Genomic DNA, 27012 nt, shown 5'->3' on the forward strand with positions numbered 1-27012 from the left:
TCAGGGCACCCTATGTGGTGCTGGGCGTCGAACCGGGGGCTGCTGCATAGAAGGCAAACTCCGTACCCCTGTACTATGTCATGTGTGCTTCAGTGTCACACACCCACTAATGTGTTCTCGTAGCTGCAAGGTGAGGCTCCCAGGCCTGAGGGTCACGTGGTTTCCTGGCTCTGTTATGTCATCACATGCCCCAGTGAGGCATCTCAGAGAACAGTTGCATGCTAGGAGGAGGTGCCTGAGACGACATGGTCTGCTGTATTTTGGGGTTTCCTAGGAAGCCTGAGGAAAGGGGCATGGTTGCTTCCTAAGTGTGTGGGCATGCCGCTGGGGGCTGGAAGATGACTTTAGATGAGCAGGGAACTTTCTGGTGCTGGATTGGCATTAAGGTGTTTTCCATTTCGAAGAAGCAAGTGTAACTCATGGTGTGATGGATATTACTGCTTGGAAATGCTTTCAAAATCATCGTGAGGACCAGATTGATAGCGCAGCATTTGCCTTGCATGCAGCTGACCCAGGTTCTGTCCCTGGCATCCCAGATGGTTTACCCCATACACCGCAAGGAGAGCAGAGCCAGGAGTAACCCCTCAACAATGCAGATTGTGGCCCAAAAAGGGAAGGAAAAAAAATCATCGTGAAAATGTATGTTGGTGTAAAGAAAATAAAATAGGGACTGGAGTGATAGTACAGTTGGTAGAGCACTCGCCTCGAACCTGGTAGTACCTTTGATCCCCAACTTCCCATATGGTTTCCTGAGCCTTTTAGGAGTGATCCCTGAATGCAGAGCCAGGAGTAAGCCCTGAGCACGGCTGGGTGTGGTCCCCAAACAAAAATAAAACAAAACCAAAACAACCCTACCTCCCAACAGAACAACAGAAACACTGTAGGCGTTACAGGCTGAATTAGCCCCCCTCCTCTCTTAAATCCATATATTGAAGCCTTAACTTCTGATATCCCAGGATATATATAGTATTTGTGGAGAGGGTCATGTCTAGGGGTGGTGCCTAATGAGAAGCGATTCCTTAGCAGAGGAGATTAGGACACAGACTTGCAATAAGGAAAGCCACAGAAGGGGTTTTCTTCCTGTCCTGAAGGGCCGTGTCACTTCCAAGCTAAGGGACTTTGGAGGGGACTCACTCTGCTCAACCCTCGGACTCCTACGTGGAAGCTTCAGAGCTGTGAGAAAACACACCTCCACTGTGGAATATTGGGTGGTAGCAACAGTGCAACAGATGCCGGCGATGAGGTGCAGATGTTGTGCATGGGCAGGACGGGAAGCTGAGACAGCAGGCAGAGTTCGGACAGTCGCAGCAGCAAAATCTTCACCTCTCCGAGTCTCCACCTTGCTTTCAGGGATGCTCCTCAACGAGCGCCCTGCCAGGGGGATTTGCAGGAATAAGGATTTGTGGCGCGCTCTGGGGCTCCTTCATCGGGCCTCCGGCTGTGGGAAAGCAGACACCGAGGAGGGGTGGGCTTGTCCTTCCATGTCAGGGTCAAAGTAGCAGAATCCCCCCCGCCTTCCCCCCCCCCCCCCCCCCCCCGCCTCAATCCCTGGTTAGGGAGACCAGGAGCGGGCAGCGGTTCTGCTGGTGGACGTCCAGCGCCGAGAGGCAAACACGGTCCCCGTTTCACACCGGTGGGGAACGCAGCCCAGCGTGCAGCAGAGCCGAGTCCAGGCCACCCAGAAGGTCGCGGTCCGGGTCCGAGCGCCGGGCCCGCGTTCCCGCTTCCCGGGCTCCGCTCCTGCAGGCAGAGGCGAATGGGAAGTGGCTCCGCCCGCCGGGGAGGAGCCTGGCCGGCGCTGATGCCACCGTCTCCACGGCAACGCGGCCTTACTGGCCCAACCGACCTGGGGGTGGGGGAGGCTGTGGGGCTGCAGGGCCGCGGCCTCGTGGCCTGGCGGGCAGCATGGACAGCCTCTTCGTGGAGGAGGTGGCCGCCTCCCTGGTGCGGGAGTTCCTCAGCAGAAAGGTACGTGCCCGTGCGCAGCGGGCGGGCGCCTGCTCTAGCCGGGGGTAGCCCCTGCAGCCCGGGACCCCTGCAGCCCCGCACCCCTGCAGCCCCGCACCTCTGCAGCTCGGCACCCCTGCAGCCCCGCGTCCCGCCCGGCCCGGTCCAGCCCGAGATGCAAATCTAAGGCGTCCCCGGCCCGGGCCGGGAAAACTACATTTCCCAGGAGCTCGCGGGGCCGGCCGCAGCAACCCTCCCCACCCTCCCCACCCAGGGGAACCGGGCCGCGGGGCCCTCCAGGCGCCCCTGCACCCCAGCCTGCAGGGACACCCCCCACCCCCGGGTGCCCCCCTCCCCGCGACGCCCCTCCGCGGAGCCCGCTCAGCTCTGCAGGCAGCCCGGGCGCGGGGCAAGAACTGTGCTCGCAAGAGACTCCCACGGAAGGACTGGCCCAAAAGTTGGGGCCCACGGAACCCTTCAGTTCTGCTCCCCCACGGCGGGGAAACTCAGGCCTGGCCTTTGTTTCTGTTTTGAAGTTCCGCAGTTGACTTATCCCAGGGGAGTTTGCGCATTGCTCAGAAAGTTGTCCGCCCCCCCACCCCTCCCACCCCCCGCGATGCAGGTTAGAGGAGGAGGGGTGTCCTGCACCCGTGGCCTGCTCAAAGGGCCTGGCTGCACCTCCGCCTGCTGCCCTCTGGGCCCCGACTGAAACATGCACAGTGGGGCTGGAATGGGTGGTGGGGTGCTCTTGCCTTGCACGTGCGGGCCTCCTGCACCGCACACGGTCCCCCAAACAACAGCAACCTCTTCCCCCGACACACAGCAGGCAGAGGTCTAGAAGTGAAGGGGAGGGGCTTGAGAGCCAGAGAAGGGGCTTGGGTACCCGCTGCTCACCCACATGGTGTGCTTGGGAGGGGTCCCTCACCTGTGGCAGGGAGCATGCTAGGGAGAGAGGAGGGGTGTTTGCTCCTGATTTGTTTCCAGGTTCTCAGTGGAATCTGACGGGCGGGGGAACCTGGGGTTTGAGGAGAGAGGAGGTGTGAAATGGTCAGCCAGTATTTGAGCCGGAAACTTTTGGCCAGTCCTTCTGTGGGAGTCTCTGCGGGCATTTCGCCCGGCTGCCCCCAGTCTTGCCCCCAGTCTCGTGATGGTTGGTAGGAGAGGCTCCACGTACGCCTCTCTTCCAGGACTTTTTTTTGGCTTTTTGGGTCACACCTGGCGATGCACAGGGATTACTCCTGGCTTTGCACTTAGGAATTACTGCTGGTGGTGTTCAGGGGACCATATGGGATGCTGGGATGCTGGGAATCGAACCCAGGTTGATCGCGTGCAAGGCAAACGCCCTACCCTCTGTGCTATCACTCCAGCCCCTCTTCCAGGATTCCTGTGAGGGAACAGGCCCCTCTCCTTGATGGAAGCGCCCTTGGTTATCTCAGTGGGGTACGTGCTTGGCACCCAGCCCTGGGAGAGTGTGTGCTTCCCGCCCTGGAGCAGAAGGCAGGAAAGGCAGCTGGCTGGGTGGCTCAGTGGCAGTCCCAGCTCTCTAAAGTCATCACGTAGAAAGCGGGAGGTCTGTGGCTCCCTCTGCAGTGACTGCCCACTGACAACCATTCCTGTGTTCTTGCCATCACCAGGAGGAGCCCTTACTGTCCTCCGGTCCAAGCATCCCACTTCCAGTTGGTCCCCATCCTTATGAGCCCGGCATACACTATTCACCTACCTCGGTCTCATCTGCACCCTCTGTTCCTGACTCCTCCTCACAGTTCTCGGCCCTACTGAGGCCTCCCCTCACTGCTACCCCCACCCCCGCCATTATAACCACCCCTGGCCCTCTTGCTCTTCTTGCCCTCCACAATACGCCCCTCATTTTTATTATTTAAAAAGCTTCCCCATTTTCATTTGGGCTGGAGTGATAGCACAGCGGTAGGGCATTTGCCTTGCACGCAGCCGGCCTGGCCGAGCTGGGTTCGATTCCTCTGCCTCTCTCGGAGAGCCCGGCAAGCTACTGAGAGTATCCCGCCTGCCCGGCAGAGCCTGGCAAGTTACCCGTGACGTATTCAATATGCCAAACACAGTAACAACAACTCTCAAAATGGAGATGTTACTGGACCCGTTCCAGCAAATCGATGAACGGGAGGACTGTGACCGTGACCCCTTTTTCATTGAGGTACCATGATTTACATTCTTGTAATGATCCTTTCACTCACATATTGTCCTGATGCCAGAGTATCCTCTTCTTCCGCCAGTGTCCCAAGGACTCTCCCCACATTATGGGAAGCTCAGTTCTGTAGATCAGGTCTCTAGTTCTGTTGCCTTTGGCCCTTTCTTCCTCCCTCCCTTCCTTCCTTCCTTCCTTCCTTCCTTCCTTCCTTCCTTCCTTCCTTTTCTTTCTTTCCTGGGTATAACCATAATATTTTTGTTTTTGCTTTAAAAATTATTTATTTTCATTTAATTTCCAAGTGATACCTCCCTCCCATTTCTGATTGTGATTAATTTCCAATTTCAAAACATCATAGTCTTAGAGGATAGTTGATATGATTTTTGTCTTCTTGATTTTATGGCGCTATGTTTTGGGGTCTAGTATATGGCCTATTTTTTTTTGTAGAGGGTATTTTGCTTGTTTGTTTAGGGGGCCAGAGATTACGGGGAGTAAGTTTCATGCCATGCATGTGGCCAACCTGGGTTCCATTACCAGCACTGTATGTAGTCCCCTGAGCTCAAGCAGGAGCGATTCCCAAGCACAGAGCCAGGAGTAAGCCATGAGCACCTCTAGGGCTCTCTCTTGAGTTATCTCTCCAGCACTCTGATACATAAAAATGAAGCATCCTTAGGGGCCAGAGCAATAGTACAGCGGGTAAGGCACTTGCTGTGTATGCAGCCCACTAGGGTTCAATCCCCAGCATCCCATATGGTCCCTCAAGCACCTCCAGGAGTAATTTATAAATGCAAAGACAGGAGTAAGCACTGATCGTCGCTGGGTGTGACCCAAAAAGCCAACAAACAAACCAAAACGAAGCATTGGGGCTGAAAAGATAGTACAGTGTGTAATTCGTTTTTCTTGAACGTAGCTGATCTGGGGTGTCCTATTTTTTTTAATAATGTCCCGGAGGCTGAAGGGCCTTATGTATGTCTGTTTCATCTTTTTTTTTTCCTTTTTGGGTCACACATGGCGATGCTCAGGGGTTAATCCTGGCTCTGCACTTAGGAATTGCTCCTGGCGGTGCTCGGGGGACCATATGGGATACTGGGAATCAAACCTAGGTCGGCGGCTGTGTGCAAGGCAAACGTCCTTTCCGCTGTGCCGTTGCTCCAGACCCCTGTTTCATCTCTCTCATTCTTCCCTGAGGCCAGTGTTTTTTTGTGAGGTTCTGCCTAGCTGATCCCTCTAGCAGTGACAGTGAGTGTTGAAGCCTGCTGCTCCTTTGCCAATATCTTCCTTCGTGCATATTAGCAGTTTTTCAAAACTGCTTCAAAACATTTTGGTGGACCATCATTAGGTGCATATGTGTTTAGGAGTGTGAGTTCTTATGTATGGATTCCTTGATCACTAAGAAATGATCGTTCATGTTTCTGAAAACTTTTTAAAATTTGAAGTCTGTTATCTGACAAAGTATGTCCACCCTGACCTTTTTTTAACAGAACTGATTGCCTGTAAAATTGTCTTTCAGCTTTTTGACTTTGAGCCTGTGTTTGCCCTGAGTATTCAGATGTGTCTCTTGTAGACAGCAGAGAGTTGGGTTCAATTTTTCAATTTTTTGATCCATTCTGCTACTCTGTATCTGTTGATTAGTGATTTCAGATTTTTTTAAATTGAATCAGTGTGAGATTGTGACCCTTATGAGGCTGTCTGTGATTAGGTTCTAGTCATACAGTGTTCCAACACCCATCTCTCCACCAGTGTACATTCCCCAGCACCAGTATGCCCAGTTTCCCTCCCATCACCCCCATCTCACCCCAACCTGCCTCTATGGCAGGCACTTTTCCTCTCTGTTTCTCTCTCTCTCTCTCTCTCTCTCTCTCTGTCTATCATGTATATCCCTTTACTTTTAAAACTCAGTTCTTGTCCAACATGATCAGTTCCAATTATCATTGTCCCTTCTTTATCTTACCTACCCTCTGCCACAAACACAAACATACACACACACACACACACACACACACACACACACACACACACACTTATGGTAGATTCCAACCATTGACCAGTCCTCCTAGCCCCTGTTTTCCCTGGTCTTGGATATTAGTCTTCTACTATATATATTTTTTATATATCACAAATGAATGCAGTCATTCTGTATCTGTCCCTCTCCTTCTGACTCATTTCACTCAACATGATACTTTCCATGTTCATCCATTTATAGGCAAATTTCATGACTTCATATTTTCTAATAGCTGCGTAGTATTCCATTATGTAGAGGTGCCATAGTTTCTTTATCCATTCATCTGTTCTGGACACCATTGAGATTCTTTAGATGAAGAAAATAATTCCCATCATTTTGTAGAATTTGTGTATTTGTGAAGTTATTATTTTGTCCCTTCAAGGAGTTCCTTTAATGCTTCTTGCAAAACTGGTTTTGAGGTTATGAAGTTCCAAAGATGATGTTGTTTTTCCTGGAAGCTTTGTATCATTCCTTCAAATTTGAATGACAGTTTAGCTCAATAAAGTATTCTTGGTGAATTGTTCATTTCATTAAGTTCATTTTAAAACTATATCCCACCCATCTCTTCTGCCCTTATAGTCATTTAATAGGTCGGCTGTGAATCTTAGGGAGTTTCTTTGTATGTAATTTCCTTCTTTGGTCTTGCTGCTTTCAGGATTCTGTCTCTGTCTTTTGCGATTCTGATCACAATGTGTCTTGGAATCTGGGTGCCTGCACTCCTCACCTCTGGGAAATTCTATCTGCAATTTCTTAGGTTGGTACTTCCCCACCAGATTTTTCTTTCTGTTTCTAGGGTGTTGGTGATTCTCATATTGTTCCTATGGAACTCATCCCATAGTTTTCTGATGTGAAATTCATTTATTTTCAGACTCTTACATTTTCTGTTGTTTCAGCATCTCAACTTGAACTCACCATTTTTTCCCCTCTTCTATTAAGACCTCTCCTAAGGTCTCCATGGAATTTTTTATTTCACCTACCATACTTTTCAGTTCTGTCACTTCTGTGTTTTTTTTTTTAAATTTTTTTTAAGGGAGCATACCTGGTAATGCTCAGGCCTTATATATTTCTCGTTCTGCACTCAGGGATCACTTTCAGTGTGGCTTGAAGAACCATATGGGATGCTGGGTCCCAACTCAGGTTGGCCAAATACAAGAAAAGCACCCTACCTGCTGCACCATCAATCCAGCCCAGTTCTGTTACTTCTGATTATAGTTTTCTCATTTTGCTTTCCTAATTGCTGGTGCTTCAATGATTACCTGTACCATTGTTTTATACATATATTATATAGATACATATATTACATATTAAAGCACATTAAACATGCTCATCATGGTCACTCATGTCATGAACTGAGAGTTTGTAGAGTTGGTTGGAATTAGTAGAGCTTTCTGATATATCAGCTTCACTCACTGAACTTGGTGGGCTTCTGTGTGACTTCCCCACTGTGTCTGCCATGCGCTGAGAGTGAGTCTTTGTAGCCCCACCTTGAGAGAGCTCTCTGATGGATTAGGCTGAGTGTTGCTCCTTTCCTTCCATGCCTATAATCTTTCAGCATTTTTTTGCTGTTCACGGTTTGTAACTTTGAGACCCAGTGTGGATCATGAGACTACTTCTAATGCATCTTGGCTCCATCTCACCTGACGATGTAGGGCTCTGTGATTTCTTTCCACCACCACTGCCCTTGTGGAGGCTTTCCTGAGACAGATGGACAGAGCTAGGAATATGTTAGCAACCCACACTACCCGAGTCTGTGGGTTCACTGAAGGAGGTTGTGTGTGTGCGGTGTAGTGTGTGATAAGTAGAGTTGTGTGGCACTGGAGCAGCTGCGGAGAGGGGAGGGGCTGCTAGGATGACGACGGTGGAGGGGAATGAAAGGGAATCTACGTCCACTTCTGAAAAAGCCCTGGGGGCAGCACTGGGAGGTTCACCTCACCCGAAGAATGTAGCAAGCAAAGGGTATGAAGCTGGATTTGCACCTGCAGTGATGGTTGAGTTGGGCAGGAAGACTCCTGGGACTCAGGGGGCAGGGAACTCCCCTCATTTTGCAGGACTCTCCTCAGTGTATGCCAGGCCTTGCAAACAAAGATAAATGAGACAATGGGTGGCTTCACACTAAATCCACTGCCATATACTCTTGGGCTGCCTCAGAGATGCCTCCCCACCTGGCCATTCGCCCGCTCAAATCCTGGTTGACCATTTCTCACCTTCTCTCAAACACCAACTCCCTCCCTGATTTCATGGATAAACTAGTAACATCCATGAGGAAATACCCGTTGTCTCCCATGAGTACACTCACTACTCTTCCTGGAACTGAACATTCACCCTCCCTCTCTTTGTTCCTTTGATTGAACACATTCCTGGGTCAGGCCAACGCTCCTGTGGGTGCCTTTCCATGCTTTGGGCCACTGTGGCCATGACTCTCATTTTCCTTTTTTTTTAATTTTTATTTTATATAATGTAGGAGCACTGCTATTTATTCAGCCTTTGATTAAACTGATTGAATTGGGCATGAACTCCACATTACTTTTTTTTTTCAATTTTTAAATTTTATAAGTTAGTTCACAATGTTTGAGTACATTCAATATTCAGACACCAATCCCACCACCATTGCACCTTCCTACCACCAAATTTGGGGTGTTTCCATCCCAACCCCAATCCCTGTCCCAAAACACAACCAAAAGAATATATTTTGTATTGTCTGTTTTGAAGAACTGCTGAACATGCTTACAAAAAAGTGTTCATATAGGAAACAGTGTGAAGATTCTTCTGTTTTGGCAGGAGCCATTAAGACATTCTATGGGATATCACTAACATGTTGTTAAAGTTTGGGTGATGTGAGCTTTGGTATATATATCTGAAAGTGTGTATATATACTACATATATTTCCCTTATGATTTGTTGCCTACTATCTGAACCCCATCAAATATGGTGTGGTAATCATGGAGAATGGGTAGGGAGTGTTTTATGATGTGTCACATGGCCTACGCGCTCCAGGAATCTCATTTCCCTTTATTGCACATACATCCTGCCTCCTCTCCTTCTCATCAACACGTGTGCATGTGCCTTCAAACTTTCCCTCGACCCTCTTTCCCTAAGCCCCTCTGGCTATCCGTCTGTTTTCTTCTTTCTATAGCAGAACCCCATGAAAAATTCGTGTATGCTCTGATTCTAATGCACATTCCTGTTTTCTCAAATCCACTATACGTTGGCTTCTGACCTCCCTAATCCATGGAAGTGATTCTAGTCAAGGCCTCTGATTTTCAGCCCTTATACTTCTTGATCTAATAAAGAATTGGCTTTATCCCTGTTTATTGTCCTTCCTCCTGAAAACTTCCTCTGCTTGGCTTCTGGAAAATAGCTTCTTCTGGTTTTCCTCCTCTACCTTTCTATCATTCTTTCGCAATTCTTTGCTGCTTCCTCTCCTTTCTGTGAGCTGTGCGTGCGGGGGAGCTTAACCCCCCTTTGGCCCTTTTCATTGCTCCTTGCCCCTTTCATCTTCCTGGTGCTTTCAACCAGTCTTGTGGATTTCAGTACCACCAATTGTCTGTCTTGAGCTAAGACTTACCGACCCATTCTTTATTTCCATGAGTAAACGCCTCAACGTAATACAGCCCCAACTCAATTCCCGACTTCCTCTTCCTTTATAATTTCCCTCACCCCATCAAGTAGCAGCACGGTTCTTCTTAATGGGCAAAAAAACCCTGGAATCCCTGAACCCCTCCAGGATTGCCCAAGTGGCCCCTAGCAGTGCTGAGCCTTCGCAGTGCCATTTTGTTTGGGTTGACCTAGTTGACAGAGCTTCACTGGTATAGTCTCAGGGCCCCCTGGACAGTGCTTGCAGCACTCTACATCTCCCCCAAATCCTTGGAAGTCATTCCTGGCTTTATTTCCTGTACTACCCATATCACCACTTTCCTCTGTAGCTCCTGCATCTAGAACAGTTTGGCACATTGTTGGTACACAATAAATGTCGATTGAATGAGACTAAATGGGCCAGATAGGGCCAAGGATTGGCTTGGACATTCCCAACTGTCTTCTGCTACCCCGGTGATGTTCAAGTGCCAGAGTGGAGCACAGTCCTGGGGATCTGGTTAGATGTACAAGGTGCGGGACTAGACATGGCTGACACTGGTTCAATCCCTGGCACCACAAATGGTTCCTGGGCACCAGCAGGAGTGATTTCTGAGCACAGACCTGGAGTTTGCCTTGAGTCCCACCAGGTGTTGGCCCAACACCCCCTAAAAGAAACAAACATAACCCCACAAGACTTGCTGATCTGGTTTCTTTCTTCCTTTTTTTTTTTTTTTTTTTTTTGCTTTTTGGGTCACACTTATCGATACACAGGAGTTACTCCTGGCTTTGCACTCAGGAATTACTCCTGGCAGTGCTCGGGGGACCATATGGGATGCTGGGGCTCAAACCCGGGTTGGCCGTGTGCAAGGCAAACGCCCTACCTGCAGTGCTATCACTCCAGCCCCAAGACTTGCTGATTTGAACTGCGACAAACTTAAGCTATTATCTGGCACAGTGTCCTTCCTTACAGCAGTTTCTGCATCACTGTGGCTGATTTTGAAAGACCTGTTTAAGCTCAGATCAAATGCAGGTGCTTGCCCTTAGCAACCCGTGCCTCCAGTGGACCCTCTCATGCCTTTCTTTCCCCACCATTCACATCCGTTTCTTTTCTTCTTCTTCTTCTTTTTTTTTTTTTGCCTTTTGGGTCACACCCGGTGATGCACAGGGGTTACTCCTGGGTCTGCACTCAGGAATTACCCCTGGCAGTGCTCAGGGAACCATATGGGATGCTGGGGATCGAACCTGGGTTGGCCGCATGCAAGGCAAATGCCCTACCCGTGGTGCTATTGCTTCAGCCCCCTACATTCATTTCTTTCTGTTGTTCTTCCCTCAGACCTTCCTCTTATGTTCTTTGGTTCAAGGTTGTGCCCACACCTCTTGCTTTCATAAATTCTTCTTTTCTAAACTCATGGCTGGCTGTAGGTTTTGTCTTATTTCCCGAGCCATTTTGAAGCGTTTGAGGGTCTGGGATTCATTAGGCGCCAGGCAGAGCTGTCTGTGAGGCCTATTCTCATCCTCTGGCCATACAGTGGTCGGCATGGTCCAGTGAGGTGGGCCAGCCACAGCTGCTGCAGTTGTTCTTCAGAGGGAGAAGCCAGGCCCTCTGGGGGACAGGCCGCCTCATTCCCTGGGACTGTGTGACCTGGGCCCTCAGGGAGTTCGGGGCTGGATGAGAGAAAGCAGCTTTGCTGGGACTCGGTGGACATTTGCCTGGTGCGTCCCGGGGGGCCTGGGCCCCGGCCTCCTGACCCCCCCAAGTCTGGGGCAGTTAGATCTACTTCCATATGACTCTGCTGTGACCTTGGGCAAATCTAGTCTGGCTCCACATCTGAGGAAAGAGGGAAGCGAGTTTTGGCCTCGAGTTAATGCTTTTCCTTTTGTTTATTTTTAAAGTTTCATATTCCATGGCTTCAAATCTAGGGCCATACGCAGGGCTCTTCTGAAATAGCTGGGGGTCAATCAGTTACCTGAATTCCACATTCTGTATCTATTACACATACCGGCAGTTGCGGCCTCGCTCAGCTCTTGGGTCACTGCATGATTCAGAATAATAATGGTGAAGATGATGTCAAGTGTAAAGGTCATACAAAAATAAGTGCTCAATTCAGTCGCCCCCCTCACCACCACCCCCCTTCCCCTTTTTTGGTTTGCAATATCCTCGTGAGGGAGGCAGGATAAATCTTGTGTTTGTCCGGAGGACAGAAGGTTTTGATCTTCACTAGTAAATAACGATTCCGATTTCTCCCTCCAGGGTTTAAAGAAGACGTGCTGGACCATGGACCAGGAGCGCCCACGCTCCGACCTCAGCATCAACAGCAGAAACGACCTCCGCAAGGTTTTGCATCTTGAGTTCCTCTACAAAGAGAACAAGGTGGGGGCCTGGCAGGGCTGGGCGTGGCCTTCTAGAACAGAACCTGGCGACGTCAGAGCCCTCGGAGGCCTGGGCCAGGCGGGCAGAGACGGCGGCGGGCCGGGCGGCTGGCCAGGCCTGCGGTCAGCGGGGAGCGGACCCCGCGAGTGCCCGCAAGTCCCGGGAGTGAGTCGGCTTCCTGACCTCGAGGGGGGCCTGGCACCCCACGGGCGCAGCGCGCCTGCGCCACCAATGCTCCCGGGCCCGCGTCTGTTAACAGTTAATCCCTGGGCTCCCCCTCCCCTGCCCCAGGAGGGGCTATTTTTAGGCAGCCTGTACTTAAGAATATAGTATTGGGTTATACTTGAATTTTCCATTCCCCCCCGCCCGCGTCAGACTTTCCTCCTTCAGTTCTGAGTAATGCGGTCTGCAGTGCCCGCGCCTGCAGCTTCCAGCCGCCTTTTGGGGTGCCGGCCAGGCGCATCACAGAGCCTCTGTGTATCTAGTTTGTTCCCATCTACCGTAGGCCGCACCCCCCCACCCACCCCATCAATCTTGCACCTCCAAGGAGGGCGAGGCTCGGCCAGCCCTAGAGCCTGCATGGGGCAGTGTGGGTTTGGGGGTGCACCAGGGGCTCCGGGAGTGAAGATGCGGCTCTGGTAGGGAGACCAAGTCTCCTCCTTTCCTCCCCGAGGGGAGTCCCCACAGAGGCCGCCACCAGGGAGGGTACTGCATCGGCCCAAAGGGGGCCCGCCATCGCAGCATACCTGTTTGTCACTGTCACAAACCTCCGTGAAAAAAAGCGTCTGTCTCCTGCCCAAGACTCATATGCCAAAGTGAGGGTACACCGTGTGAAGTAGAGATGAGGGGCCCTGACTTTTTGGACTTCTGGGATGAAGCCCTTAGGATGCCCAGCAACTTTTAAACCACTGCGGGGGTGCAGCCCATAGCTCCAGATGCCCGCACATCCCTCTGCTCCTCTGTCTCCATCAGCTCCAGAGGGGTGGACCAGGGCTCCTGATTGTGGGCCAGTGGCAGGATCAAGTGGTCAGGCTGATGTTTTGTTTTTGTTTTTGTTTTTTTCCTTTGGATTTTGGGCCACACCTGGTGGTGCTCAGGTCTTTCATCTGGCTCTAGGCTCAGGGATCTCTCCTGACATGTTGGGGGGAGAATATGTGGTGCCAGGCATGGGGACTGAGTGAGCTGTGTGCAAGGCACCTGCCGGACCCCCGTGCTCTCTCTGACCCCCTGGCCAGTCTTGTGTGAAGTGTGATTCTTTTCTCAGATGATTGGTTTATGGAGGTAGGATGCTCCCAGCCTTCTAAGGACTTATTAGAGTCAGGCTACCTCAGGAACAGTGTGACAACTCCCCTCAAGCCCGTCATAGCCCAGCAGTAGGCCCAGTGATTTCAGTAACAGATGAGAGAGTAAGCTTGTACCTCGGGCAGCTAAGAGTGGTCTTCAGGACACAGAGCTGCCAGAATGCCTGTGCTTTCCCTGTGAAGAGAAAAGGCTCCCGACAGCGGGGAAGTCCTCGTGGAGGCTGCGGGAAGACCTCAGAGAGATTCACTCTGTCCTCTGGCCCTGTCTCAGACCCCGGAGGCTTCTGCAGCTTGCTCGGCTGCCATCCTGCAGAGACAGACCCGTGGCCCTGCGGCCTGTACGCAAGGGTCTTCCACGTGCTGCATGCTAAGGCAGGAGAGAGGATGACACTGAAGAAGGATTTTCTGTAGAGAGTGAGACAACTAATGAGAAAACTCAGCAAAAATCTCAGCCCGAAAGAGTCCAGTGGGCTGAGGGCATGCAGGAGCCCCAGGTCTGTTCCTGGATCCCAGCCACGTGGCCCCCAGCATGGTAACCACACCCCTGGAGTTTAGGTTACCATTCTGGTGTGGTGAGATTTTTATGTAAATGCATCTTGACTTAATTTTCCAGAAGCAAATGCCAATAATTCCTAATGGCTTTATTATTCTTTTCTTTTTTTTTTTTAATTTTTATTTTGGTGTGTGTGTGTGTGTGGAGGTACACATGGCTGTACTCAGGGCTTAGTCCTGGCTCTGTGCTCAGGGATCACTTCTGGCAGGCTCAGGGGACTATATGGGGTGCCAGGATCAAACGTGAGTTGGCCACACTCACGGCAAACACTCTACCCACTGTACTGTCACTCAGGCTCCTTATTTATTTATTTATTTATTTACCATAGTGATTGTTCTTTCCTAACTATCTGTTATCTTTAAATACTTAAAGTATTTTTCTTCGATCTTAAAAAGTTCCTTGATTACTTGATTTATATAATAGTTGTCAGCCATTCTGAAATGAATTGGAGCATATGTTTTACAGAGAAATATACTTGATAATCTAATGGCTGCATGGTGATTTAGCATTCACTCAGCATGAGGCTCACATGATTCCAGGAAAGCCTTGCAATTGAATGCTAATTCCAGTAACTTGCTTTCCCTATTAAGTATATGAGGGATAAAATGCCTGTATAAGTTGACGTTTTTAAAAAAGAATACACTATAGTGACATCATAGTGACAACAATCTAGTCTGTTAATGAGCAAAGTGACCTCAAAAGACACAGGTGGACATAGGTAGGCAGGTAACTCCGGGCTCCACCCCTCTCAAAGGAAAAATCAAGAAGCCAGAAGGAAATTTATCTTTCTTGATATTCTCTTTCTCTTTTGTTTCATTTAAGACTTAGACAAAAATGGTTGTATTTTTTTCTTTTTGGGGGGGAATAGTTCATACTAAAAAATCAGAGCCATAAAGCCATCCCGTGAATTTACTGGCTGCTAAATCTGTGGAATTTGTTCCTAACTCCTTTGGTTGTGGGTCTTGGTCCCAGAGTTCTGCTTCATAGATCAGGGAAATTGCAGGTGAGGGATTGGAGGTACCAGGAGTCCCCACTGTGTCTCTCTCTTTGTGTCATTCTTTGTCACTAATTGCAAAACTTCTGGTGCCCCGTGTCTGCAGGATTCTGGCAGGGGGATGCTGGGGACAGAGGGTGCATCTGGGTAGTTTTGTGGTCTTGTCCCTTAGGCCAGTCTGCAGGTTATGTCAGATAAATCTATCTGCCCCGTACAATTATTGAGGGGAGTATTTAGAAAGAAATTAAGGCTCTAATTTTGCAATTATGGTTAAATAAGACTCAATGGGCCTGGGAATATGCAGTAAAAAAAAAAACTTCCAAGGTAATTTTTGATATAGCAGAAAAGGGAAATGTTATTTATTTTCATTGCCTTTTTAGGCTTTTTGTTGTTTTTATTTTAAGATTGGGGTAGACTGAGTGAATTTTTACTCCCTTTCTGTACCTCATGCAATAACGCACTGCAGTGTTGTTCATTTGATCCCTGGTGTCTGAAGATAAATGTGGAGCATACAATCTAAGACAATATTCGGGTTCTAAATGTCTGTCAGCTTGTAGAATTAACAATCCCTGAAGGCTTAGCTTTTTAAGAAATGAAATAGACATATAGTGTTATTCCTCATAGAACAAAAACAGGAAGAAACTTTCATGGGTTTTCTAGTCATCTCACAGCATATTATAGCTGTCACATCCTATGGAGTTTCCTGGCACGTGAATCAGATGCGTGTGCTTTCTTCTTCTTTTTTTTTAATAATTTATTTCTTTATTGAATCACTGTGGGAAAAGTTACAGAGCTTTCGGGTTTAGGTCTCAGTCATGTAAATATCAAACACATTTCCCTTTACCAATACTTATTTTTAACCACAAACCCCAATAGAACCCCAGCTCCCACCCCTCCCAATTCCTGTGAGGCAGATGAGTTCTAGTTAATACTCTATCTACTTTGACTAGATACATTGTTTCAATAGAAGATGCACAATTATTGTTTAGAGTTTACGACCCCCCCCATCAGACATGCTGAAACAGCGTTGTGAAATGATTTGCTTTCTACAGCTGGGTTTAAGAATAAAATGATTGCGACCACGCGGTTTTGGATTTCTGCTATTTTACTTATTAACCCTGGAAGTATTTCTATTAAAAGTTAGATAGTTAAGAGATTGGTTTCTGTGCTCTGGAGTTGTGGCCGTGCTGGAGAGCCGCTCGTGGGGGGCAGCTGGTGACCTCGGTCGGGCATGAAGGACGGCCCATTACGCCCCCCTTCCCATGAGGTCCCTGCCGCCCCCACCCCCGGCTCAAACCTGCTGTCCACAAGGCTCCCGTGCGGCCACCATCTTTCCAGAGAGGATTGGGCGAATGGGGCAACACCCTTTCCCCTCCGGGCAGGCATGCTGGCGTGGTTTAACACATAGTCCATTTGCTTTTCTGCTCCAAGCGGGTGGCCCTCTGTGCTAAGTCCTTGTGCCTCCGGGGCCGTGGTCGTGCCGGAGAGCCGCTCGTGGGGGGCAGCTGGTGACCTCGGTCGGACGTGAAGGACGGCCCATTACGCCCCCCTTCCCATGAGGTCCCTGCCGCCCCCACCCCCGGCTCAAACCTGCTGTCCACAAGGCTCCCGTGCGGCTGCCATCTTTCTTTCCAGAGAGCTGCATGTGCTTTCAAGGTAGAGGTTTTGTCTTCCTCTTCTCTGGGCTGCTTCCTAGCTCAGGTACCCGATCCATCAAAGACAGTGAGCATTTCCTGGAAAGGAACAGGGATGAGGGGCTGGTAAGACAGTACATGGTGTTGGATGCTTGCCTTGTATGCACCTGACTCAGGTTTGACCCCAGCAGCTCATATGGTTCCCCAAGCACCACGAAGAGTGATTCCTGAGTGCAGAGTGAAGAGCTAGTCCTGAGCACCGCCAAGTGTGGCCCAGAAACCAAAGGAGAGGGTGCATGAATGAGTGAGATGTTGATAAACTTACATCAACAAACTAGAATGGTCATTTTCCCCATCCTGCCCTTGAAGTTGTGTATGTAGTTAATAATTTTTCCCCCTCTCTCCTATTGACAGGCAAAGGAAAACCCTCTAAAAACAAACCTTGAACTCATTACCAGATACTTTTTGGATCACTGTGGAAATACTACCAACAACTTCACTCAAGAAACACCAATCCCTGCGCTCTCGATGCCAAAGAAAAGTACCAAATTGCCACTGAGATGCTCAGAGACCACACTTGTAAATATCTATGACTTAGCAGATGAAGATGCCAGCTGGAGAAGCTCGTTGTCAGAAACCAGCAAAGTCAGGTATCTCTGCCCTTTCTTCTGCTGTTGTGGCAAGGGGCTCTGGACATAGTGACTGTACTAGTCCAGTGACACAGAGACAATAGTATGTGTGTTATGTGTGTGTTTGCATAAATGTATATTATCTGAATACACGTGTAAGATTTTGGAGGTAGCAGTTTTGAAATCTGTAAGGCACACTACACGCGAGGAGGGTTTCTGTGTTTCTGTACAACAATCAGCAGAATTAGTTCTGTTCTGGGAAATCTGAGATTGATATTTTTTTGATGGTGGTGGTTGGGGGGGGACCTGCACATCTGGTGGTGCTCAGGGCTTACTCCTGGATCTGTGCTTGGGGGTCACTCCTGCCAGCACAGGGGTCGGGGCATCATATGAGGTGCCAGAGATGGAACCCAGGTTGGCTGAGTGCAGGGCAAGTGCCCTGCCCACTGTACTATCGCTCTGGCCCCATGTTAGTGTGCTTTGAGGCATCAACTGGTTGAGTGAAATTCAACCATATTATCAAGGATATGGGTGTCATCAACTGGTCGTAGATGTTAAGTGCATCCTAAAATCCTCAAGGCACTAGTTGTCACTGTCACTGTCACTGTCCTCCCATTGTTCATCGATTTGCTTGAGCGGGCCCAGTAACGTCTCCATTGTGACACTTGTTACTGTGTTTGGCATATTGAATACATCATACATCACGGGTAGCTTGCCAGGCATTGCCATGTGGGCGAAATACTATTGGTAGCTTGCCAGGCTCTCCGAGAGGGGCAGAGGAAATCGAACTTGGGTTGGCTGGCTTGGCCAGGTCAACCGTGCGCAAGGAAAACGCCTTACCCGCTGTGCTATAATTTTTTATTCTTTCAGGGCTTATATCTGGCCTCTTTGCTCAGAAATCACTCCTGGTAGTGCCTGGGGGCCAAACGTGGTAACAGGGATCAAACCAAACTAGCTAGTCAGACCAAATGGCCAAAGGATGGACACCACAGTCTAGCCAAATTAGTTTATAAAAATTAGCCATCCTGGGGTTGGAACAATAGCCCAGCAGGTAGAGCGTTTGCCTTGCATGTGGCTGACCCGAGTTCGATTTCCAGCATCTCATGTGGTCCCCTGAACACCACCAGGAGTAATTCCTGAGTGCATGAGCCAGGAGTAATCTCTGTGTATCTCCAGGTCCCAAAAAGGAAAAAAAAATAGCCATCCTGGTGTCTTAAGGCAACATAAATTGTTATCTTCCTGTTCTGCAGGTTGGAAGTTCAGAACTGTCTCTCTGGATGCTGCTTTCTTTCTTCTAGTGACTTTAATGAGGGAATCTATTTTCTTTCTAGCCCTTGTATCTTAGCCACCTCTTCCAGCTTCTACACTGTGACAACCACATCTGCTGTGTCTAACGTCTCCAGCTGATGATGGTGCTCCTGTTTTTCTCTAATGAGGACCCAGTGATTCCACTGGACCCCACTCCAATTGTCCAGGATCATCTCTCAAGGTTCCTTATTTAATAATATCTGCAGAGTTCCTTTATCCATGTGAAGCACTGCACCCCTACTTTCCAGGGCTCAGGGTGAGGATGCCTTTGGAAGGATTGTGATTCAGCTGCCAACTTTGTTCAAGATCCCTGTCATGGACTGTTGCCTGCCTGCCTGCCTGCCTGCCTGCCTGCCTGCCTGCCTCCCTCCCTCCCTCCCTCCCTCCCTTCCTCCCTCCCTCCCTCCCTTTTCCCCTCCCTTCCTCCTTTCCTTTCTTCCTTCCTTCATCCCTCTTTCTCTTTCTCTCTCCCTCCCTCCTTACCCCTCCCCTACTCCTCCCTTCCTTCCTTACCCTGTCTGTATATCTCCTCTCTTCTTTCTTTCCTTCTTTCTTTCCTTCCTTCCTTCCTTCCTTCCTTCCTTCCTTCCTTCCTTCCTTCCTTCCTTCCTTTCTTCTCTCTCTCTCATCACACCCTGCAATGCTCAGGTCTTACTTCTGGCTCTGCACTCAGGGATCACTCCTGCCAGGCTCAGGGGACCATATGGGGTACCCAGGATGGAAGTCAGGTCAGCCATGTGTAAGGCAAGCACCCTCCCTCATGTACTATTGCTCCCGTACTAATTTTCTGCTATAGACCTGGAAAAGAGAACAGGTATGGCAGAAGATAGGTAGGATTTAGAATGTCTGTTTCAAACATGTGGTCACTAAGTTTCAGGCTTTCTTTGTTTGTATTTAAAAAATAAAGAAGCTGGTGAGTGCATGGGACTTAAGGCACTTGCCTTGCTTGCAGCTGATCCTAGATGCTGTATATGGACCCTGAGCACCTCCAGGAGTGATCCCTGAGCACAGAGCCTGGAATAAGCCCTGAGCACCTTCTGGTATAGCCCCAAACCAAAGCCAAAAATCAATTATATATATTTAAAAGCAGCAATCCTAGGCGAGAGTACAGTATTTAGGGAGGATGCCTAACAATTGCCCAGTCAGGGGTTGGTTTTCGGCACCACATGGTCCCCTGAACGTCTCTGGGTGCATTCCTGCAGGCACTGCAGAGTCCTAGCGGTATCTTATCCTCTCACCCTTGCATGAGTCTGATGGTCTGATTAGCCACCAATCTCTTGGCTGATGTCTCTTCCTTCCAAAAAAATCCAAAAACCAAAATGAGTATAGAACCCTAAAAAGCGGGGAAACACTATAGCAGAGAAAGCTTGTAAAATAAGACCTTTGGGAATGCAGGAAGAAAACTGTGTTTCTTGGTTGAGGTTTTTTTTATTTGGAAGACAGCTACAAGAAATGACAAGGATTGGGTATTAAGCTACCAAAAGATGGGAACCATTCAACAAAAATTAATGTGCCTCAGGTCATACCTTCTTTTTTGTTTTGTTTTGTTTTTTTGGGGAGCCACACCTGGTGATGCTCAGGACTTACTCCTGGCTCTTCAGAGACTGAATTCAAGTTCTCCAGGTGCAAGGCAAATCTCCTACTTGTTGCACTATTGCTGCAGCCCCCTGATTGTACCTTCTTTCCCTGGCACATTCCTACCATCTCTTTCCGGCTTTGAGCACCCCTAGCAAGTTTCTCCTCAAATCTTCCATCCTTGACTCAAGATGTGTGAGTTTTCTGTAGAACAAGTCTGGCTGTGTTGCTCTGTACTGTAAGACCTCCACAGACTCCCTGGGACATTCAGGATAAAGCTGGACCTTTTTTTTGGGGGGGGTCATACCTGGCGATGCACAGGGGTTACTCCTAGCTCTGCACTCAGGAGTTACTCCTGGCGGTGCTCAGGAGACTATATGGGATGCTGAGAATCGAACCTGGGTCGACCGCATGTAAGGCATATGCCCTACCTGCTGTGCTATCTCTCCAGCCCCAAAGCTGGACCTTCTTAGAACAATGTGCACGGCCCTCCCATGCTCCCTGAGCCAGTCCTGCTTTGACGATCTCTGTGCCCTGCCTAGAGTAGCCTGAACATTCTCTCAGACTCAGGTGCCCTGATTGTCACTGGAAACTTCTAGATTGCCCCAGGCTGGTTTCAGACCCATCCTCTGTTTGCCTTGTCCTAGTGATGGCCCACCAGGGCCCCTTTCTCATGAGGGACCCACTGCTTGGCACAGAGTAGTCTCCATTATGCCAGAGGCCAGTGGTAAGAAGTATCTGTCAGGGCTGGAGTGATAGCACAGCAGGTAGGGTATTTGCCTTACACGCGGCTGACCTGGGTTTGATTCCCAGCATCCCATATGGTCCCCCTAGCACCACCAGGAGTAATTCCTGAGTGCATGAGCCAGGAGTAACCCCTGAGCATTGCTGGGTGTGATCGAAAAAGCAAAAAAAAAAAAAAAAAAAAAAAAGAATCTGCCATGTCAGAGCGCTCCTGGGCTCTGAGGGTGCTGGGTAAGAGCCCCTCTTTCCCTGGTTCCCTGGGATTGTGTTCTGTCTCATTCTCATTCCTATTTTCTCTTTCCACGCTTCCATCCTCTGTGCATGTGCACACACACACACACACACACACACACACACACACTCTCATACGCGTGCGCGCACACACACACACACTCACACACACTTTCACTTTTTCCCTCATCCACTGTCAAGCAAACAAGAAAAGGAACTGTGGGCCTATGCCTAGCTTAATCCCGGCAATCCAGGAGCACCAGGCTTGTCTCAGCCAACCCTGTCACCATGCAGGAAGGCGGCTGCCATCTTTTGTGACTGTGTTGAGGGTCCAGGGGCCTTTTCTCAGCCGTGCTGTTTGGATGGAGAGATCCCATTCCGGATCATCAGCGCCGATTTGGTTTCTTCATTCCTGGTCTTATTTTGTAGGTCAGACTTCCCGTGCTCTAAAATTTTTTTCATTTTCTGTATAAGTTTTCTGTATAATGAAAAACTTCAAGCAGCCAAACCCAAGCACAAGATGGATTTGTGAACACTGTGAGCTTAGTAATTCTGTTTGGAGAATCTGTTTAACTAAAATTGTCCTTTTTTTTTTTTTTTAAGACACGACAATCATGATGGGGATGTACTTGGTAATTTTGTATCATCCAAAAGGCCCCCCCACAAAAATAAGCCCGTCCAGATTGTCCCTGGTGAGACCAGCCCCTTGGCCCCGGTGTGGGAGAAGACGGACAAGCTCCCACCATCCGAGCCTTCCTTGGACACCAAGAAGATGGCAGAGAAGATCAGGCCCAGGACTGGCCTGATTGTGCGAGGCATGATGTCCAGGCCCACCGCCAACTGCCCACAGGTGGGGATGCTGCTTTTACTGTGATTGTGAGGGAGAGAAGTAAGAACTGAGGAGGGTGGATGGGGGAGGTGGGGTTACTAGAGTTTATTTGGGGGCACCCCAGGAGACAGCCCCAGAGGGGACCTTTGTGTGGCGGGACAGGAAGCTCTTCCCCTCTGTGTCCCTCTGTTCTCATCAGCTCCCTGTGGGGCTTGGGCGGGCCTCCTCTCCTTCCAGGCCTCAGTTTACCCATCTCTCCAGTGTCCTGGAGGCTGTAGTTTCACGTTCGTTTGGCTAGTGAGACTACATCTACCTAGCCTTAATCATTGCCACTCAGGAGGGGGGACCCATCCAGATGTAGAGAATGTCGTGTTCAACAAACAAGAGTTGTTTCCCCTGGAGTGATAGGCCCCAGGTGTTTTCCCAAAACCAACTGCCACGTTTTTGCTTCTGAATCGCCCTCGTCCCTCTGTCCTGCTTCCTTTCCTGCGTGGAAAGTGTCAGTCCCAACTCCCCAGAGCCACACGGGTGCATTTCCTCAAGACGTCCAGTAGGGGGCTGATAGGACCAGCCCGTGTGGTCACACAGAGGAGGTGTCTCCTAGAGTTGAGAGTCAATGAAATGGGTCATTCTTAGGTGTTGCTTATGTGGAACGAGCACTTCAGTTAGCTTTTGTAGAGGGGCTGTGTGGCGGCTCGCAATGTCCTCAAGTCCCCGGAAGTTCTGGCAGCTCAGCCTTGCTGTGTAGAGATGCCTCCACCCCCAGTCCCCCGCCCTGTACCACGACAGGCAGATGAGGCTGTATTCCCAGTGCTGACGATACAGCCTTGAGCTCCCTGCATGAGCTCAGGGCCCTGAGCGCTTGGGTGTTCGCCCTCTGATGGCAGGTCAAGCAGGTGGATGCCAAGGCCCCTTCCGGTCACCACTTTCCAGTTGTACAGAGCACAGGGGTGACGCCCTTCACAGCTGCCATCTGGGTGGGCTGCCGGGATCTGACTGACTTCTGACTGGGGCTGTTTGAGGAGCTGCTTTCCCCCAAGACTCTCTCCCAACTCTGGACGAGGGCACGAGAGGGTGGGTTGTGTGGAATTTCCCCAGAAACACTTCCCAGTCGGGCATTTGTGGGCCTTTGAGTTGCTCTGGAGAGAAGGTTTGCCAGGCATTCCATCACATTTTACTGTTGGGTCAGCCCTGTATTTATGAGGGATGAGTAAGGGGCCAGGCCACCAGTTTGGTTTTCCTTGGGAACGGTGACTAATGTTTTCCTCATGCTGTGGCGAGGATGCTTCGAGAGGAGAATTAGAGTGTCTAGTAATTTCCATGAGCAGGAACAGTACAGACTTAGCTCTTCCTATTCCACCGCTGGCTTCACTGTTTGGCTTGAGCTTTGTTTCTGGAAATGACGAGAGGGCTGGAATTTTAAGGTTAGGAAAAGCCCCGCAGGCCTATTTCCATTCCCTCCGCCCCCATGTCCCCCCTTCTAAGTTGTAACAACAGGAGTCTCCATTCACCAGCTCATCGTTGCTGTGAAGAGGGGGCCCGTTTCCGCCAGTCACCTTGCTATGACTTCACTGGAAAATCAGCAGGCCTCTTGGCTGGACGGCTAACGGCAGCTCTGTGGACAGCCAAGATGAAGGGTCTCCGCCACTGCTGGCCTGACACCAGGGCCAGTTGGGCCCACACGGAAGTGAGGGGCTCAGGCAACTCTGGCAGGGCTGGTCCCCAGACTCACCATGTCCCTCCTTCCATCCTCCCCATGAACTTGTGGGAGGTCGGCATGACACCCCTCTAATCCCTCATCCCAAATCCTCGGACCAGATGTTTTTGGAATTTAAATTAAAAAAAAAATTTTTTCCTAGAAAGGAAGTGCCTACACATACTATATACCCTCTGTGGTGGGCTAGGTGGTAGCACCTCATCGGCAAAAGTTTGCTGATTTTCCTCAGCAAAACGCGTGAACCTTGATATTTATTAAAAAAAAAAAACTCCGAGTCACCTCATAACTAAAAAAGGACTTGACCACAGGATTCCACAAGAAACTTATTTTTCAGGAGGTTTAGAAGCAACCACTAGGGGCTGGAGTGATAGTACAGCGAGGAGGGCATTTGCCTTGCACGCAGCCAACCCGGGTTCGATCCCCAGCATCCCATATGGTTCCCCACGCACTACCAGGAGTAATTCCTGAACACAGAGAGAGCCAGGAGCAATCCCTGAGCATCACTGGGTATGACCCAAAAAGAAAAATAGATAAGATTTTTTTTAAAAAAAGAAGTGACAGCTAGAGTACAGGTTATCAATGACAGGCTGTACTCGTGGTGACAGGTGTGAGGGACAGAGGGTTCTTGACTTGCTGATGCTGGTGACTTGGAGTTAGATAGGAATAGGGATGGTGTCCCAGCCTCGCTCTCTCCTAGAACCCTCTGCCCGTCAGTGAGGGGGCAGGAGGAGGGTGGAAACGCTCTCAGGGCTAATGCAGGGGGATGCAGTGGAGGGATTCCAGAAGCGGTTGCCTTTGAGTGTCTGGCCCTAGGACAAGGGAGAATGGGAAAGAACCTGGGGTGGGGGTGGGGGGGTGAGGTGGAGGGAGAGGGTGCGCTGACCAGGGCTTCACAGCTTTGTCCCTCGGCCTCCAGGATCCCAGCCGGAAGCACTCTCTGAAGCGGTCCCCAACGACGACCGTGAAGAGCATGAGCCAGCCCGGGCCGCACGCCCAGGAGGAGGAGAGCCGGAAAGTGACTGAACTGTCCACCTGCACCCCAGCCGGCCCCAGCCCTGAGGAAGGTCTGGCACTGAACAACGGCTTCGTGGCCCAGAGCTCACTGCCCTCCGACAGGCCGAGACCCAGCAGCCCTCCTCCCCTGTCCAGCAAAGGGCTGCCCCCCAGGGGCAGGGGCCAGCAGAGAGAGGCGGCTGTGGACAGTGGCCTGGGAGCTGACAGGATGCCTCTGAAGCTCTACTTGCCAGGTGGGAACGCCAGGGCGACCCAGGAGAGGCTGGAGAGAGCCTTCAAACGGCAGGGGAGCCAGCCGACGCCCATCAGGTGAGCATGCCTGTCAGAGACCTGGGCTCCCTGAGAACCCTCTGGAAACTTCTAGTGGCTTCCATTGGGGGCTTCACCTCAGCCTTGGGCTCTCTGCAAACCCATGAGGCAGGGAAGAACCATCTAGATGCTTCTTGCAGGGAGGGAACTGCAGGGAGCTTCTCCCTGGGCTCTGGTTCTGGGTAGCAAGGGTTTAGCAGATGGTTCCGAGTCCATAGGAACCTGGCTGGGTTCTGGGGCTGTGGGGAATCAGACGTTTGGTCTGGGGTCCCGGGACAGATATAGTAGCTCACACAAGGCTCTCAGGAGCAGTTTTGGTTTTTCATTGAAGAAACCTAAACATTGAGTTTTAAATCTTTGATAGGTTTTTTAATGATGGATTAAGGTATTAGTTTTAATTTGTAATTTCTATGTCTTTGTGCAGTTTGTATTTTGAAACCGTCTGTGTTTTACACTGAGTGGGCTAAGTTCGTGTTTGCAGGTGTCCTCTATCTGGGAGTCTGCGCTCTGCGAGGTGCCTCTGCTTCCATTCCTGGCGCTGGGGATAAGTGGTCCAGTGTTTGGCTGGTCTCGTAAGAGATTTAGCTCTTCTATTCTGTCTTCTGTGTATCTAATTTTGAATTGAGCTGTTTCTTTTTTTTTTACTGTTCTTACTTTTTAAAATCTTTATTTATTTATTTATTTTTGCTTTTTGAGTTACACCCGGCAATGCACAGAGGTTACTCCTGGCTCTACACTCAGGAGTTACTCCTGGCAGTGCTCAGGGGACCATATGGGATGTTGGGTGTCGAACCCGGGTCGGCCGCATGCAAGGCAAAAGCCCTATCCACCGTGCTATTGCTCCAGTACCCTTACTTTTATTTTTCAATCCTACTTTCTTTGAGTTTAAGTCACTATGTACTATTACTTATTTAATTTACTATTTTATTGATGTGAATAACATTTGATTCTTAGTCTTCTTTTGTAGTACATTTTAAGGTTATTTCTGAGTGATGCTTTGTATACCAGACAGATGTTATATATTTCTGTAATTTATATGATTTTCATTGTAATTTCTTCTTTTGACCCATGGATTATTTAGACGTATAGCCATCTGGGGTATTTTTTTCTGGTTATCGTTTCCATTTTGGTTTCTAGCTTATTTCTTTCCTTTTTTTTTAATGTATGAGTACTACTATTTATTTTGGCCACTGATTAAGCTGACTGAAGCAGGCATTAACTCCACATTACTTTAATTTTTTAAAAAATTTTTATTGAATATTTGTGGGACATACCATTACAAAACTGTTCATGATTGGGTTTCAGTCGTACAATGGTCCAACACCCATCCCTCCACCAGTGTATACTTCCCACTACCAGTGTCCCCTGTTTCCCTCCCCCCATCATCCAACACCCCACCCTCTACCCCCATCCTACTTCTATGGGGGGTGCTTTTCTTCTTTCTCTCCCTCTCCTTTTCCTTTTGTGCATTATAGTTTGCAATACAAATACTAAGAAGTCACGTATTTGTTCAGGGCATTCAGTGTTTTTATCGGGAAAGTAGAGGCTGGCGTAGGTTTTTACCTGGGTGGCAGCTTTGGGGTGTGGACATGGCTGTTGAGGTGTCCGGAAGTACAGAGAGGTTGGGGGAGGTAGCCTTCCAACCCAGAGAAAGCCTGGAGATTTCACTCACAAAACCCGCTTGCCAGAATTTTTAGCAGAGCCAGACACAGTAACAACAAAGTCTCCAATGGAGACGTTACTGGGCCCGCTCGAGCAAATAATTCGGTAAGGCCCATCCTGAGTTGGTGGAGTCCTGCCAAGGGGCATGGCTGTGCTTTTGGATTGTGGAAGCAAGTGGCTGCCAGGGGCTTTGCTTGGGTGGGCATTAGGCTAACCCGCCCCTCTCTGATTTACTCGGGTCTGTTCAGCCTTGCGCAGGTCCCATACTATCTGTGGCTTTTGATATCTTTCAAGATATGGGTCTCTGGAGCAAGACCGGTAGAAGAGTTTACATGGTGACGCTGGAGTTGGTTTGTGGGGGTGCTTGCCAATGCTTCTAGGAGTAAAGGGAAGTGGGGGGAAGTAGGCCATCCTGACCCCAGAAAGCCTGGAGATTTCATCACAAAACCCACACACCCGAA

At 49.6% G+C, this 27012-nt stretch overlaps 1 protein-coding gene across 1 annotated transcript in view; it reads left to right on the top strand.

Annotated features, from left to right (window-relative positions):
- The first annotated feature begins 1873 nt into the window (after positions 1-1873).
- The window catches only part of MINDY4 (MINDY lysine 48 deubiquitinase 4), a 93883-nt gene continuing 68744 nt past the window's right edge, over positions 1874-27012 (top strand). Inside the window, exons 1-5 of the mRNA XM_056118355.1 lie at positions 1874-1968; positions 11932-12051; positions 16948-17183; positions 21624-21870; positions 24483-24889. Coding sequence (XP_055974330.1) covers positions 1906-1968; positions 11932-12051; positions 16948-17183; positions 21624-21870; positions 24483-24889 — 1073 coding nt within the window. The 5' untranslated portion in view covers positions 1874-1905. The remainder of the gene's footprint in view (positions 1969-11931; positions 12052-16947; positions 17184-21623; positions 21871-24482; positions 24890-27012) is intronic.

This window comes from Sorex fumeus, unplaced genomic scaffold, assembly GCF_029834395.1.
Source record: "Sorex fumeus unplaced genomic scaffold, SorFum_2.1 ptg000037l, whole genome shotgun sequence".
Taxonomy (NCBI): domain Eukaryota; kingdom Metazoa; phylum Chordata; class Mammalia; order Eulipotyphla; family Soricidae; genus Sorex; species Sorex fumeus.